This window comes from Mustela lutreola, chromosome 5, assembly GCF_030435805.1.
Source record: "Mustela lutreola isolate mMusLut2 chromosome 5, mMusLut2.pri, whole genome shotgun sequence".
NCBI classification, from domain to species: domain Eukaryota; kingdom Metazoa; phylum Chordata; class Mammalia; order Carnivora; family Mustelidae; genus Mustela; species Mustela lutreola.
Genome location: NC_081294.1, coordinates 65543993 through 65558709, shown reverse-complemented (window position 1 = coordinate 65558709; position 14717 = coordinate 65543993). Strand labels below are relative to the sequence as shown.

The 14717-nt window shown below is 51.0% G+C and overlaps 3 protein-coding genes across 10 annotated transcripts in view; 1 reads left to right on the top strand and 2 right to left on the bottom strand.

The window, feature by feature from the left end:
- Positions 1–122: 122 nt before the first annotated feature.
- Positions 123–3663, bottom strand: PRELID1 (PRELI domain containing 1). Its single transcript, XM_059174417.1, has 5 exons — positions 3408–3663; positions 2630–2855; positions 1084–1197; positions 890–968; positions 123–653 (listed from the first exon to the last, which is right to left on the bottom strand). Exons 1-5 carry the CDS (start codon positions 3497–3499, stop codon positions 505–507), a joined length of 660 nt encoding a protein of 219 aa, XP_059030400.1. The 5' UTR covers positions 3500–3663; the 3' UTR covers positions 123–504.
- Positions 3664–3764: 101 nt separating this feature from the next.
- RAB24 (RAB24, member RAS oncogene family) lies at positions 3765–12960 on the top strand. Of its 2 annotated transcripts, none has more exons than XM_059174421.1 (8): positions 3765–4259; positions 4342–4410; positions 4624–4702; positions 4806–4873; positions 4950–5049; positions 5269–5319; positions 5451–5513; positions 8642–12960. In XM_059174421.1, exons 1-8 carry the CDS (start codon positions 4143–4145, stop codon positions 8692–8694), a joined length of 600 nt encoding a protein of 199 aa, XP_059030404.1. In that variant the 5' UTR covers positions 3765–4142; the 3' UTR covers positions 8695–12960. The 2 variants fall into 2 exon arrangements, with proteins under 2 accessions (XP_059030404.1, XP_059030403.1); XM_059174420.1 differs by lacking the exon at positions 8642–12960 and adding an exon at positions 5633–5996 and having other exon boundaries at positions 3771–4259.
- NSD1 (nuclear receptor binding SET domain protein 1) overlaps positions 7222–14717 on the bottom strand; it is a 150372-nt gene continuing 142876 nt past the window's right edge. For 6 of the 7 annotated variants that reach the window (XM_059174410.1, XM_059174414.1, XM_059174411.1 and 3 more), the window contains one exon: positions 7222–13652. In XM_059174410.1, the coding sequence (XP_059030393.1) occupies positions 12022–13652 (1631 nt within the window). In that variant the 3' untranslated portion in view covers positions 7222–12021. The remainder of the gene's footprint in view (positions 13653–14717) is intronic. The other variant, XM_059174416.1, reaches the window with a different exon arrangement.

Sequence of the window (14717 nt, the reverse complement as noted above, 5' to 3'; positions counted from 1 at the left end):
ACAGCTGGAGGCTGCTCCGTCTCACAGGTGGCACTGAGTACGAGACTTGCCCAAGGCCCAAAGCCAGGAAAGTATGGAGTCAAGGTTCCAACTAAGTTTTCTGACTTCAGAGCTAGGGCTCATTGAATTCAAGAACTATTTATTGAGTGCCTGTAATGTGCTAGATACTGTTCCAGATACTTGGGACACATCAGAGAACATGACAAAGGTCCCTGCCCTCATGGAGCTTACAGTCTGGCGCTTCCTAGCCCTGTACCTGCAGGCTGCCTGGGACCGGGCAGGCCCTGGCCCCTCCCTGTGCTGGATGTGGACATCCACAGGCCTGGCTCAGACATGGGCAACGTGCCTGCTGCACTGTCAATGCCAAACAGGACACCCAGCCCCAACCCACCCAGACAGCAGAAAGGGCTGGAAGTTGACTTTTAATAATAAAGTACAAGGGGGACAGGCAGAGGGACTTGAGCCGGGTGGTCAGGTGTCCTACCGCGCCGGGGCCTGGGCTAGCTACACGAAGTGCTGCTGCTGCTGCTGCTGCTTGGTGGCTGCCTTGCTGGCAAGGTCCTTGGCCTTCTCTGTAGCTGCCAGTGCTGTCTCCTTCGCCTTCTCCTTGGCTTCCTTGGCTGTCTCAACGAGGGTTTTGGAAGGGGCCTCACCTGCAGCAAAGGGCAGGGGCTGGATTCAGAAGACTCCAAGAAGACCCACCTCCACATCCCTCCTCCCCAGTATTCCCCCACCTTGGGCCAGGCCCCTTCTGAAGGGTGGTATTTGCCCCAGGGTACAGATGAGGAGTCCCAGGCTTAGAGTGGGGTGGTAACAGCTGTAGATTCCAACACCCGTCAGGGCCGCTAGGACTGCACCCCAGGCTCTTTTTGTACCCAGAGCCCCTCACCCTGCAGCTTGGCCAAGATGTACTCAAAGCCCTTCATAGTCTTGGTCACATTGCTTTTGAACCGGGCAAGACCAAACTCCTGGCAAAAGAAGAAAAGGGGGTTAGGATTCTGAGCTTCCCACTGACCCCTAGCCCAGCCTTCATGCCAAATGCCTGGGCCCCCAAAGCCCCAGCACCCCCCCAATGCTGCTCACCTGGACAGCTCTGGAGACCCCAAATAAGCTAGAGGAGACCCAGGCTTCCCGGCGGATTTCGGTCCAGCCGCTGTTATCAGAGTTCACACAGTAAACACATCGTTCCTCCACCACCTGTGCAGGGAGTCAGGCCAACCACAATTGGGCGGGAGTCTTTCACTTCATCAACTTGCACATAAATTTGGTCACCTGCCTCTTTTTCACAGGGTAAGGCAATAAAGTGAAAAATCCACTTCTTTCCCCTACTGTGTTCCCAATCTCCATTTCAAGAAGAGAACAAGAACATAAAAAGGGCCACTTTGCTCTCTAAAACCTCTCCTCTGACCCTTTCAGCTAAAAGGCACATAGACTCGAGCTCAGGAGTTTGTGTGCCAGCTCCAGCCTGGCCCTGGACTTGGTTTGGTAGCTTTAGGTGCAGTGCTTTCAGCCTGCCTGCCACCCACTGCAGCTCCTGAGCTCCATGGCAGGCGAAATAAAAATGGAAATCAGGCAAACATCACAGCTATCAGCTATCAGTATCCTGGAACCAGGACTTCCAGGAGAAACACTTAGAATACATGTCTCACAGCTGCATCACTTATATTTGTAATTTACAAAAACAGATCATGCCCTCAGGGTATAGTCAGCTGTGAAGCCTTCAGAAAACTCGGCAGAACCTCAAGGTGCCTGCTCACTCTGTGACCTTGCAGGGCACTTCCTCTCTTGGAACCTCACTTCCCTCTTTGCACAATGGAGAGTAATACCTAGCTCCCAGAGCCACTGTGAAGCAGCTAGCTGAGAAAAAGAACGAGAGCTCTCTGAAAACTTTTACAATAGTCACACATGAGATGATACTGTAGGACGTTCCTTTAACCATGGGTTTTCCAGCTTTTTTTTTTTTTTTTTTAAGAAAATTTATTTATTTGACAGACAGAGATCACAAGTAGGCAGAGAGGCAGGCAGAGAGAGAGGGTTAAGAAGCATGCTCTCTGCTGAGCAGAGAGCCCGATGCAGGGCTCAATCCCAGGACCCTGGGATCATGACCTGAGCCGAAGGCAGAGGCTTTAACCCACTAAGCCACCCAGGTGCCCCTTCCAGCTTTTTTATAGGCAAGAAATCAAGAGGTATACGAACCTTTCCCCTCAAAATCTCAGGCAAAAACCCATTACGGTAAGACAGATAAAGTGGAACTCCTCTAATCATCATGGGCAAGGGGCTCAGATCCTCTCCCCTCAGAGGCACAAAGAAATTGCTATGGCTTGATGGATTCCTCTTTGAAAATCACTGCCTCCTTCCCTCAGCATCACTTTTGTGGGCCCAAACTATATGTGTGCCAGGTACAGTGAAGGTGCTCTGTATTTAGTACTTGGGACAACTCTGTAACAAGTACCCCTCCCCCACAGCATGAATGAAAAGACTAATTTGGCTGAAAAAAAATCATCTGAGTTTACACTCTAGTTTACTCCCCAGTAACCCAAATCTGCCTCAGATAATAGAGGCTCCATGGCTTCCTAGCCATATGTACTTGGAGCTACTTTTGGGGAACTAAAGGGGAGGGTAGTCTCACCATCAGCCGGGCGTGGTTGATGTTCCAGGTGAAGGTGGTCATGGTCTGGTTCTGCGGGTCCACAATAGAATCCTCCAGGATGTACACCGAGTGAGCGACATTGGCAGGAAACAGTCGCTCGGCCCAGCGGGGCATCCTGTTGGTCTTGGTCAGGAGACGCCGGGACAGGAGTTTCTGGTCAGGGGTCACCTCCCGGTGCACTATGTCTTCCGTCAAGACATGTTTGCTGCCAAGTATCAGAATGAAGGTGACCCTCGGGTGCATGCCGCTAAAAGACTGCCCGCTGGGGTTCCCCTCTGAAGCTTCCCGGCCCAGAATGGCCATGCCTTCCCCAAACTTGCAACCATAAGTAGCGTGGCTCAGACCTCAACTAGAGTTCCCTGCGACTATCCGAGGGTAAATTCCAACTCCCGCCCTCTTGCGGACCAGATTCCAGCGGGGACTGGACTTCAAGATCTATTACACCAGTGGAGAACGCCACAGGCAGAGGAGTAGGCCAGCGCCGGGATTTCCAGCTGCTGTGCCGCCGCCTCTTCCTGTCTCACCACCCCGAAATGAGAACCTTGGACTATAGCCTCAAACCACTGCCCGGGCCCAGCCTCCTTCCACTACCTTGCAGGCCTGGCCTGGCCGCTTCTCGGATAGAGTCTTCTTACCCTAAAGATGGCCCCGGTTCCGACGGTGCCCTACCTCGGACTCGATGTCGAGTCTCTCCCGGACCCATACTTCGATCTCCAAACAGCGAGTAGGAAGGATTGCTCTTTCCAGGGCCACGTACCTATAGGGATTCGGGTACCGCTGCCAGAAGGCAGCGAACACTTGGTCCCAGGAACTCCGGAGCACGCTCTGGCCCAGGAAATACTTCACCATCGTCCCGGCCGGGGCGGGCTCAGCACCCGCGCAGCATCAGGGGTGCGAAGCCCGGGGTGGGGCACGCGGAGACCAGACCGGGGCTCGGCGCACGCCCGCCAGGCTCGCAGCTCAGTCACCACCGGGCCGCGCCCAAGGAGCCGCCGCCGCCATGAGGAGTTGTCGAGCAGCGCGCAACTTCCGGCGCAGCGGCGCTGTACTCACCACTTCCGGCGCCCGCCCACGTGACCCACGGTCCCGCCCCCTTATCCTTTACCACCTCCCCCCTCCCCCGCGGGAGTCGCGGCGTTGCGGGTCGGATCCAGGTTGAAGGAGCCCCCCAGGTTCCGTGGGGATTCCGTGCGGGAGCGACCTCTAAGCCCGGCGAGGGAGCTAGGTGGCGGTATGCGGCGCCGTTGAGGGCGCTGCCGCGCGGGCTCCCAGGCCGCCCCGAGTCCTGGGCTCTTCGAAGGAGGTTCAGCGCCTGGGGCCGAGCAGCGGGGCAGACGCGGACGCTGTCGGAGCTCGAGCCGACGCGGTATCTCCAGTCGTAGGTCGGCGCCTGGGGTCGGGGACCGAGGCTTGGGCGCTGCCTGCCCGAGCGGAGATCCGGGCTTGCCTCCGCCCCCGCTCAGGACCCTGACGCCGGTGAGGCGGCCCCGGGATGAGCGGGCAGCGCGTGGACGTCAAGGTGGTGATGCTGGGCAAGGAGTACGTGGGCAAGACAAGCCTGGTGGAAAGATACGTACACGACCGCTTCCTGGTGGGGCCCTATCAGAACGTAAGTGCGCCGCGCGGGGCCCGGAACGAGTGGGGAGGGAGCTGCTCCGCACCCGCGGCCCTGATCACTTCCCCGATTGCAGACCATCGGGGCCGCCTTCGTGGCCAAGGTGATGTCCGTTGGAGACCGGACGGTGACTCTAGGTATTTGGGTAAGTCCCCTGGGCACGCAGTCCCGAGAAAACCCATTCATGAGGAGGCTTACTTTCTCCTGCCTATTATCAGCTGACTTGTCTTGTAGAGGCCATTTTTCTATTCTAGACCCCAGTTTAAAAATAGGGGTCTGGAGGACGTCGTGTTAGTTTGCAGTCTTGGGGAGTAGCTAGGTAACTCAGGCCAGGCTGAGCCGCCCCCCTGCTCTTCAGGACACAGCAGGCTCTGAGCGTTACGAGGCCATGAGTCGAATCTACTATCGGGGCGCCAAGGCTGCCATCGTCTGCTATGGTAAGGGTTCTGGCCTGTTCCTCAAACAAGAGGGGATGGGTGTCAGGATGGCCTAAGAACAGCCCCTGATCCTTGGTTGTGTTTTCTGCATGCCCGTATCAAGACCTGACGGATAGCAGCAGTTTTGAGCGGGCAAAGTTCTGGGTGAAGGAACTGCGCAACCTAGAGGAGGTAAGTGCCAGACCTCACCAAAGGCCTAGGAGCTGGTGGTCCATGGGAGTGACTTTGACCTTGTCTTCTGCTCCAGGGCTGTCAGATCTACCTGTGTGGCACCAAGAGTGACCTACTGGAGGAGGACAGGCGTCGTCGTCGTGTGGACTTCCACGATGTCCAGGACTATGCAGAGAGTAGCTGAGGCTCAGCTCCCTGGGGGTGGGGGAGTGAAGTGGCTGCTTGGGTGGAGCACAGAAAATAGGGACTGCCTTAGCTGCCATGCCAAGACCCCTGGGGAAGGTCTTCTGCCTTCCCTGAAGGTGTGGGGTCTATTAGATTCCCTGAACTGCTAGCCTTTCCCTTTGTATCCACCTGATTCTCAGGTAGGAAGCTTTAGTCACTTCTCTTTACAGATATCAAAGCTCAGCTCTTTGAAACATCCAGCAAGACAGGCCAGAGTGTGGGTGAGTGCTGTCCGGGTCTACACAGCAGGAACAGGCAGGGGCACCAGAGAAGAGCCTAGATGGCTGGGTTATTGGGTGATTCCAGGGTTAATGGCTTTCAGCCCTCACTGACTTGTCCTTTTTCCTGCCAGACGAGCTCTTCCAGAAAGTGGCAGAGGATTACGTCAGTGTGGCTGCCTTCCAGGTGATGACAGGTGTGTGTGCATCCTCAGCCTCTCTGGAGTCTTCTTCTAGGCCCACAGCATCTGGCCCCCTTCACAAGTTACCTGATCCCCAAAGAAAAGGGTGCTGAGCTGCCACCTCTTTTTGACAGAGGACAAGGGCGTGGACCTGGGCCAGAAGGCAAACCCCTACTTCTACAGCTGTTGTCATCACTGAGTCACCACCATTCACCTGGCCTAGGGGAATTAAAGGAGTTCCCCGAGAAGGGCTAGACCTAGCTCCTGTCTGGGCTTGAGTGGTCGTACGTCTGAGCTACCCCTGGTCCCCATGGCAGCAGAGGTGGCACCTGCCTGTGCTGGCCCATGAAATGGAGGCAGCATTGGGCTGACTGATGGGCATGAGGAGGGTAAAGGCTTATTTGGACCCCAGGCTCCCTGTCCTGGACAACACTTGTGTCTACAGATTATTTAAGTGGCTTTTGATTTGTAAATAAAATCAATGCACTGTGAATCACACTCAGCCCCTCTCCCTGCTGTGTGGATTAGGTGCCAAGACACCTAGTTCTGGGGCCACCTGGCTGATCTCACTTCTTATATTAAGGCTGCCCTCAGCTCTTACTCTTTTGGAAGCCAAGTTAACTTCACTCCCGGATTGCATCTGAGATAATATAGAAACAAAAGGGCCTTTTCCTGTTCTTTAGGAGGGGACAAAGTTAAGTAAGGGGCTGGGGTTGGGGCAATGTGAAGCTCACGCAAGGGAGGCACTTAAGTGGTGTCCAGAGATCAAAGGGTCAAGCACTCCTACCTCAGACTGGCTGGTTCTACCACTGCTTCTGTCACATCTAGGTCCATGAGTCATGTCTGTGGCTCAGATTCTAAGCTTCCTAGCAACATACTACAAGGTGGCTTAATGGAAGAAAATTTTAAGTTCTGCAAGACAGAAAGGTCTTATAGATCCAGACTGGAATCCAGTTCAGCTATCAACAGAAAAGGTACCTGAACTTGGCCTGAGTTTCTCATCTGTAAAATCTGGTGACCACTACCTAGTTCAGGGCTGCAAAGACCCTGAACAAAAAAGTTAACTTTAGGACTAAATGTTTGCCTTTCCACACTATTCCCCAGAGGACTTTCTGCTGAAGGGCAGGAAGTTCAGGACTAGGTCAGAAGGAGAGACAGATGGACTCCCAAGACCCCCCCAAAGTATATCTTTGGGTCTTAGAACTAACAGGTGTTAGGGTGGATAGAGCTGGTGCTTCCTGTTCAGCTAAAAACCATACAGCAGCCCTTTTCCAGTATTGAAAGCCTGGTGGCTTTGCCTCTGCTTTCCTGCCTTAGGCCTGGGCCAGGTCTTCTGCAGTGCCTAGCACCTATCTCTTAAGAACTAAAGACATGGCCAGAATGGTCAGACTCCATGCTCAGAAACAACTTTGGTTCCACTTCCTTTTTAAAAACCAATTCCTCAAAATATCCTTCCTTTATGGGTAATGGAAGCTTCCTGTATAGGAGCTGAAACTGACACCAGCCACTCCCAAAAGAAGTGAAAGACATTCTGGCAGCTGGTGGTGCTGGGAGGAAACCCACACCACTCTTGGAGATGCTCAGAGGAGGGGCTCACCTCCACCATATCACCAACCTGGGAACTATCTCAGAGGCTGGTTTCTGCTCTCACCCCAAGCCCAGCCTCCCTCCTGTTAAGCTACATCTCCCCACGGACAACAAACAAAACACAGGGCAAGGGCCATTAAGAGTAAAGTTAAACTTTACTTTACAGTAATTTTTTTTTTCTATATACAAAGAATTACAGTACATGTTTATGGGGACTCCTACAGGGCTCCCCTCTTTTTCACTAAGAGTTTCACTTACGGCTGACAATCTATGGGGGGAGGAAGGGGCAAAAGACCAGTGATGGACCTCAGCTGACACCCCCCCGCCCCCCTTTCTTAAAAATATATAGATCTCTATTGTCAGCTTGTTTCTTTGCCAAGACTTAGAAAGCTGCTCTTCCATGAGCTCCTGTGTGCTGCACTCACCCATCTTCAACACACTCCTCTACACGCACACACAGGCAGCACCCACCTCGGACCTGGAGACCGCCTGTTCTCTGCCCCTACCCTGGAAGTCTAAAGCACCACAACCATTCATCTCTGCTCCTACTCCCTGGGCACATCTCTTGTCCACAAAGCTTTACTTGACTTCCAGGGTGTTAGACCTGAAGCCCCTCAATAGCCTGATGGTTTGAAAATCACGGGAAAGCAGCTCTAGAGAAGGGACCACATGAGAGTTTAACATGATTTTGTTTACAGTGGTAGGAAACATTTCTCAGGCTGTGGATTTCTAATTAAAATAAACTCTTTCCACTTCCTTAAGAAATATTACCCTTAATCTTCATAACCAACTGAGGTGCTCCCATGAGAGTAGAAGAGGTAGAGAGGGGCACAAGGTAACACAAAGAGAACCCCATAGGCGGAGCTCTACCAACCTGTTCTAGGCATTGTGGACCGAGGCTACACCAGGTGACAAGGTGACACCAGCCCTGAGAAACTCAATGGCCACCCTCATCTGGATACAGCATCTCTTCCACCTAGGATTACACTGACCCACTCCAGGGTCGGGTGCAGGCTTCACTGAGGCTCTGCCTTCTCTAATTGAGCCTCAAAGAAATGATTCTACACAGAATTTCTTCTTCCCAAACAGGAACCTGGGTTTCTTAACTCACCAGTCCCTTAACCCTTGGCAGTGCTTATTTATACCAGAAAATTAGCACCATCATTACATTTTTTTGTGTTCAAAGCAATTATCTATTCTTATTTCAGTTTGTACTACAGCAACCTCTGGCCCTGCTGCACTGGCCCTAGGAAGCTCAGCTGAGAGCTAACTGGCTATAGCCAATGAAGTCTCATGCAGCAGCTACCTAGCTCTAAGTGATCTGGAATGTCTAGCACATGAAACAGTCCAAGCATTACTTAGCAGGAAAAGGGGCTTGTGGCAGCTCCTTTCTTGCCATGATCTCAGGTGAGGAGACTGGACCACTCGACCTCCTGGTTGACAAATCGCAAGAGGATGACAAGATCCTCCTAAAATGCCTTAGGAGAAAACCCACTTTATAGGAGCTGAGGGCAAAATCAATCCACGTTTAGTGCTCTCCTGATTCCTTTCCACAGGGGAAGGTGCCAGGACCAGACTTCCTTCCTGCCATTCTGTTCTCATGATGTGACCTGGGAGTCCAGCTCCAGTGAGGAGATGCTACTGAGCCTGGGAAAGGATCACTGATGCACTTTGTGCTCCGACTGTAGTGTGGGGTAGAGAATGTGAAGATAAAATAATTATTTCCATCAATGCTAAAGATGCAGATTGGGTTCATTAGAGGACCAACACAGTGACTTAAGTCACCTCAAACTCAGTAACTTCAGGGGGAAGCAGACATTTAAAAATCTGGGATCCTTCTATAGCAATGATAGCTATTTTGCTATTAGAATGGGTTTGTTCCAGCAGGAGAAGCAAATGAGGCTTTGAATCCAAATCTCAGCAGTTTCCATAAAGTTCTTCTGACTTAACAGGGCAAGGAGAGATACTGGTTCTTTAGCTACCTATGGAAGCTGTGACTTCCCCTTTGGAAATGTTTCCTGGGGACAGGCTTAGAGGCACTTCTCTCTTGAGATCTTAATTTCCAGGCATTTGGCCAAATACTAAAATACCATCCTGCACAAAGATCAGGAGTTTCTAAGAGAAAAGCTTTCCTTTTAACTGCCAATTCACACCCTCTGGAGAAAAGGTCTCAGTACAAGGCTCCGGGAGAGTCCCCAAGGATGGCAGGGTCACTCTCTCCCCATTATCCCTTATGTCAGAGTTTCAGTTTCCCAACAGTCCTTTAACTCTGCTTCTAATTGTATGGTGACTGCTTTCTTGATGTTAACAATCTGATATCAGATGCTGCTATCAGTGGGCCTAGTTTAATTCTACCTGAGAGTGAATAACCCTTACAAAAGCCTGGATGTCCATCCATTTAGATAAAGAACTTCCACCCCCCAGCCCTCCCACCCCCTCCCCCAAACCAGGCACAGCTCAAAAGTTGTTTTCCCAGGCAGGTCTGGAAGGAAGTAAATGGTGGAGAATGGAAAGAACCAAAACAAAACCACAAAGTGGCCAATCATGGCCCACCTTTCCCTCACTCCTTGTCCTGTGAGACGTATCTAGAGTGGCTGTCAAGTCAATTACCTACCAAAGCCTACTTCAGAGAAGCTATTTCAGGATGAAACTTCTCCATTTAAATTTTTAACATAGCCTGCACACACACCCCTCCCCCCCAAATTCACAGTTTATTTCATGAAACAAAGAGCTACGGTAATTTAACACACAACATAGTGAAAGAAGATTCTGACAGTGCAGTGCGAATATCTTTTTCTGATCACAACTACAGATGACAGGAGAGAAAAGGGCACAGGACTGGCACCAAGCAAACTCTACTCATACAGCCTAAAAGATTAGGGAAAGGGACCTACTAGCTGCAGTTATATACTTATTATTCTCACACATGATAAATACTTAATATAATGAACTTTAATGTTCTGGGTGATTTCTTTAAAAATATCTTTTCCATGGTTTAAAATTTTTTAAAAAAGAAAATAAGATGCTTTGTTTTCTCTTCCTTTTGAACAAAGAGCTTTTCCTCTCTCATGATGGAAGAGAGAGAGGATGAAAAGGGGAGAACTAGGCAGGTGGAATTTACAGAGATTTCGAGGTCTAAATGGGATACAGAGAAAGGTCCCTAGACTTGGGACAGCCCTGCCCAGCCTCGTACCTCTGCCTGAGTTCAAGTGTCTCAACCCGAGGCAGACTTTGGGAAATAAAAGCAAATTCTTCTTTTAATCTTAATATAAAGCGCAAATGCTTCTATAACTATTGTTCCCTCCTTAAAAGTGATGTAACCTCAAAAGGAACTTAGGAGGAGGAAACTGGGACAAAATACACAATCTTGTGAGGGTGTAAAAGCCATAACTGAAACAGAATGGCCAGGAGACATCTGGGCCAGGAGATGGCCTGTTGGCTAAAGCTGCTGGCTAAGTTGGCAAAGCAGAGAGGTAAACACGTTTGGTCTAGGGACAAAGGAGAGGTGAGTGAATGGGAAGGAACTGGCCAAACAGCACTTCCTGTTGGCAGTTGGTGAGCTGGGTGAATGGTAGGGCAGGGTAGCACCAACAGATTTCCCAGCCCTTGTGCCCCAGCTCAGGGCAGCAGTAACAGATAATCAGCAGTTATGAGGAATCATCTCTTAGACTGGACATTGCTCTAAACACCACATCTTGCCAGTTACAGGGAAGGGTTCTGGCCTGCTTCCGAACAAAGTCAGCAGGCACGTGCTCTCAGTACAGAACACAGCAATGCTCAGAGATGGGGTGGTAGAATCCACCAGTGAAGGAGAGGACACCCTCCATTCAGATAGGAGGGCAAAGTATCAGAAGAGAAGTAATTTTCCATCAAGATCTGGCACTCTCCCTGAGCTGGCGGTAGATCTAGCCCAGAGTTTGCCAGAGATTCCCTATATCCACTGCCCGACTCTGAAATCTGAAAGCACCTGTTTGGGGGGATGGGCGTGGGGTGGGCTGATGTAAAAGGAGGAAAATTGGTAGAAAAGAAAGGTAAGCTTGCCAATTGCCTTCTTATACTTCAGGAAAGCTATGTCCTTGTAGAGCCCAGCCTCAACAACCAGCTGCTCTGCCAAGGACAGATTTTTCAGACTCTGCACAGCCCAGACAAAAGCAATAGCGGCTGCCCAGCCAACAGCTCCACTTGGCCTTGATGCAAACCCCTGCTCCCCACCCCCACCTACAGAGGCCTCCACATGAGCGTGCGTGCATCACACACACACACACATGCACACCCAACCAGGGGACACTTACTCAACACAACCACTTCTGGGGCCATAAAGGATATTACAAAATGAGTCTGATGCCCCAGGGCCCCCTCAAAACTTCCTGTTATTTCCTGACCAAAGGTTTGTCAGAACAGCCTGAGAACATAGGCAGGCGTGTTGGGCTCACAGGGATCAGGTCTTATCTCTGTTATCTCCTGTCAGTGACTAGCACCTGGCCTAGCACACGTGAATGCTCAAGAAATCACCACTGATATGAACAATTATCAGTTCTTCCCAAGTGTTCATTAGGTGCCCTCGGTGGGGCTCTGCAGGGCAAGAGAAATAACTCCAAGAGCCCCTCTATCTTCCAACCTGACCAGTGGAATTGAATCCCATGCTTGACTCCAGAGTGGACTTTTTATTTCAAGTTACCATGTGTAAAGGTTGGAGGAAAAAGACCCAAGTCTGTCTGTCTCCTTGGCTGGGGCCCACTTGGATTTCCATACATGGTTTACACAACCACATGCCCCCACTGGCTAATATCACAAGAGTTCTGAGTGTTGGGATATAAGGAAAGAGTAACAGTGGAAAATTGTTGGGGTCTGTTTTTTAAGAGGGGAAAAGAAAGAGGATTTCCGTTCCCCAAGAACCCTGGGGGCAGCTGGTCTGGTCATGTGACATTTACTCATATTACTTCTGTTCTGACTCTGCACACTTGTGACTGGAAGGAGCCTGGTTAAGAGCTGGAAGTGTATTTTGCTCTGGTTTAAGGTCTTGCCCTCTTCCAAGAGACCAGCAAGTCTGTGCCAATGTCTGTGTGCTCCCAGAGGACCAGCAAGATGGCGATATTGTCTGTCCAGCCACCATGGGCCAGAGTCCTGGCCCTGGTGAGGCCTTTCCCAGGGCCCAGGGACTCTGCTCTGCAGTTGCCAACTTCTTCTCTTCAGTACAGAAGGAGGATGGGGCCTTCCCAAGAGGCCTGAAGGACTGCCCACTCTTGGCAGCAAGTCCAGGTAGTTGCTGGCCTCCGGCCATCTGCTTCACCTGCTTCACCAGGCCTGGTGCTTGGCTGGGAGGCCCCGGTGTCTGCTCCACCCCTGCCGGTGCTCTTCCTGAGGCCTGAGTTGTTGGCTCATATAAAAAAGCCTTGGCAGGGGGCTGAGAGAGAAGTCTGGCCTGGGTGAGTGATTTAACTGGTTGCCAGGAGTGCTCCGAAGGGACTGCTGCTTTCCCCAGTGGCTGAAGGACAGGATCTGACACACTGCCTCTCTCTACAGCTCGCGGCATCTGCCCCAGACCTTTGCTGGCAGTCCATGAGCTTGACTCCGACACTGGCATCTTCTCATCAACCTGTGGTGTGACCTCATGAGGTGAAGTAGCCCGTTCTTTCTGGTGAGGAGTCAGGTCTATGAGATCCATGACCAAAGCAGCTCTATTTTTTGACTGAGTATTCTGGTCCACGGGCCTCAGCGCTTTTTCTTTAGCTACCAGAGTCTGGACCACAGCTGATAGTACTTTGTCAGGAGGTGGGAGTCTCTGGGACAAAGAAGCATGGGATTTGTCAGAGGGCCTGTCTGAAGTCTGAGGTTTGGGACTGCTGCTGACTAGCAGTCTGTCTGGTTGTGGAAGTCTCAGGCCAGCAGGGACTGGGGTTTTCTCCAGTGACTGGGGCCTTGGGCTGGCAGCACCTATGGATTTATCCAGCCTTGGGTCAGCTGTCCCCAGAGGTCTTTCCAGTGGTTGGGACCTGACTGAGGTTGAGGAGCTTACTCCAGTCACTGAAGAGAGTTTGTCCGATAGTTGGGGTCTTGGTCCTGCCACTGCAGGTGGCCTGTCCAATGGCTTCTGGCTGGATACCAAGGATTGGGGTTTGGTCCCTGACCCAGCAAGGTCCCTGACCCTATCTACAGGCTGGGCCCTGGAGTCAGTTCTGTCAGAAGGTCTTTCAGGAAGCGGTGGTCTCTGACAAGTCCCTGCCAGAGCTTTTTTAGACAGTGACAGTGTCTGGTTGGTGTCAGCAGGCAGCTTATCCAACATCTTGGGCCCCTGAGCAGCCACTCCTGATGAATGCTCTGCCAGGTGAGTGCCTGGGCCTGGAGGCAGCGGTACTGGGGGAGGCACGTACTCACGGATCTCCCCAGGTTCCAGAGGGTTGGGCCCACACGGGTCATGCTCAGTACAAGACAAACGCCCATCCAATTTGGAGATGAAGAGCATCCCTTCCCGATGCTGCTTACAAAAGGAGCTGGGACACATCTCACAGAAGGAGGCTGCTTCCTTCCCACAGATGTCACACTGATGCCAAGGACACTCCCATTTCCCTAAAAACACAGATTTGAAACAAACGCTTAGGAAAATAAGCAAGGTGCATGAAATGAGCCATGGCCCTGAGCCTAAGTCAAAAGAGTGATTTCAAACTGCCATCTTCTAAGAGAGCTCATGCCACTCACCTGATACTTCCCCTACCCCAGAATCTGATTCTCCTGCACAACACATAAAAATAAAAGCCAAGTACCAAGTAGCAACTGAGTATCAACTAAACATACAGGCAGGAGGAATTTCTTATTTCTATGACTATTTCTAGCACGGGGGGAAAAACCCAATGCTCCCCTTAGAATATGAAGATACTACTTCAACAGTCTTGAAACTCCATTTGTCTAATATAGCCTTTTAATATTCAACTCTAAAGGGATAGTCTTAGCTATTTAAATTTCTGCTTATTTGGTTGTAATTAAGAACAGGGAGCAAATGTACAAATGTTTTGAAAAACTGAGTGGATTTTCCTTTGCTCAGTTTCAAGTCTTCACACTAGCACAAATTTTACCTGTACCGTCCACACAGAACCAGTGGAAAAGACCCTGACCTACCATCTATTTGCCCCCATTTCTCGACACCTGAGAGTCTCTGCCATGGATGGTGTTTTGGCCCTGGCTCACAGTTTCCAAATAAACTATGCTAGCCGTGACTCCTGGCTCCCAGTCAAGACAAGTTCTATTGCAGCCTGTGCCAGCTACAACCCTGAGCTATTGATTCTGAAACAATTCTCCATCTTCACTTCCTGGCACTGACAAGTCATGCTGTGGCCTTACCCTCACATTACCTCCGTTTCTATTATTTCATTTCCCTGGCAACCATACATTGAAGGAAAGCTAGTTCAGAAAGAAAAGCCTCTCACTCCCACCCCAAAGTCCTCTCTCTGCAATTCCTGGGAGCAGGCCTCTGGTAAAGCAGGCCTCAGCTAGAGCGGCTCCCTACTGCTTTCTTGCCCCCATCAACAAACCAGACCACCTATCCAAGTCCCCCAAAAAATCTTCTAACGTCAATCACCACTCAAAAGTTAGTAGCTTCTGCAGCCACAAACTCTTGACACTTGATCTGCCCAAGAA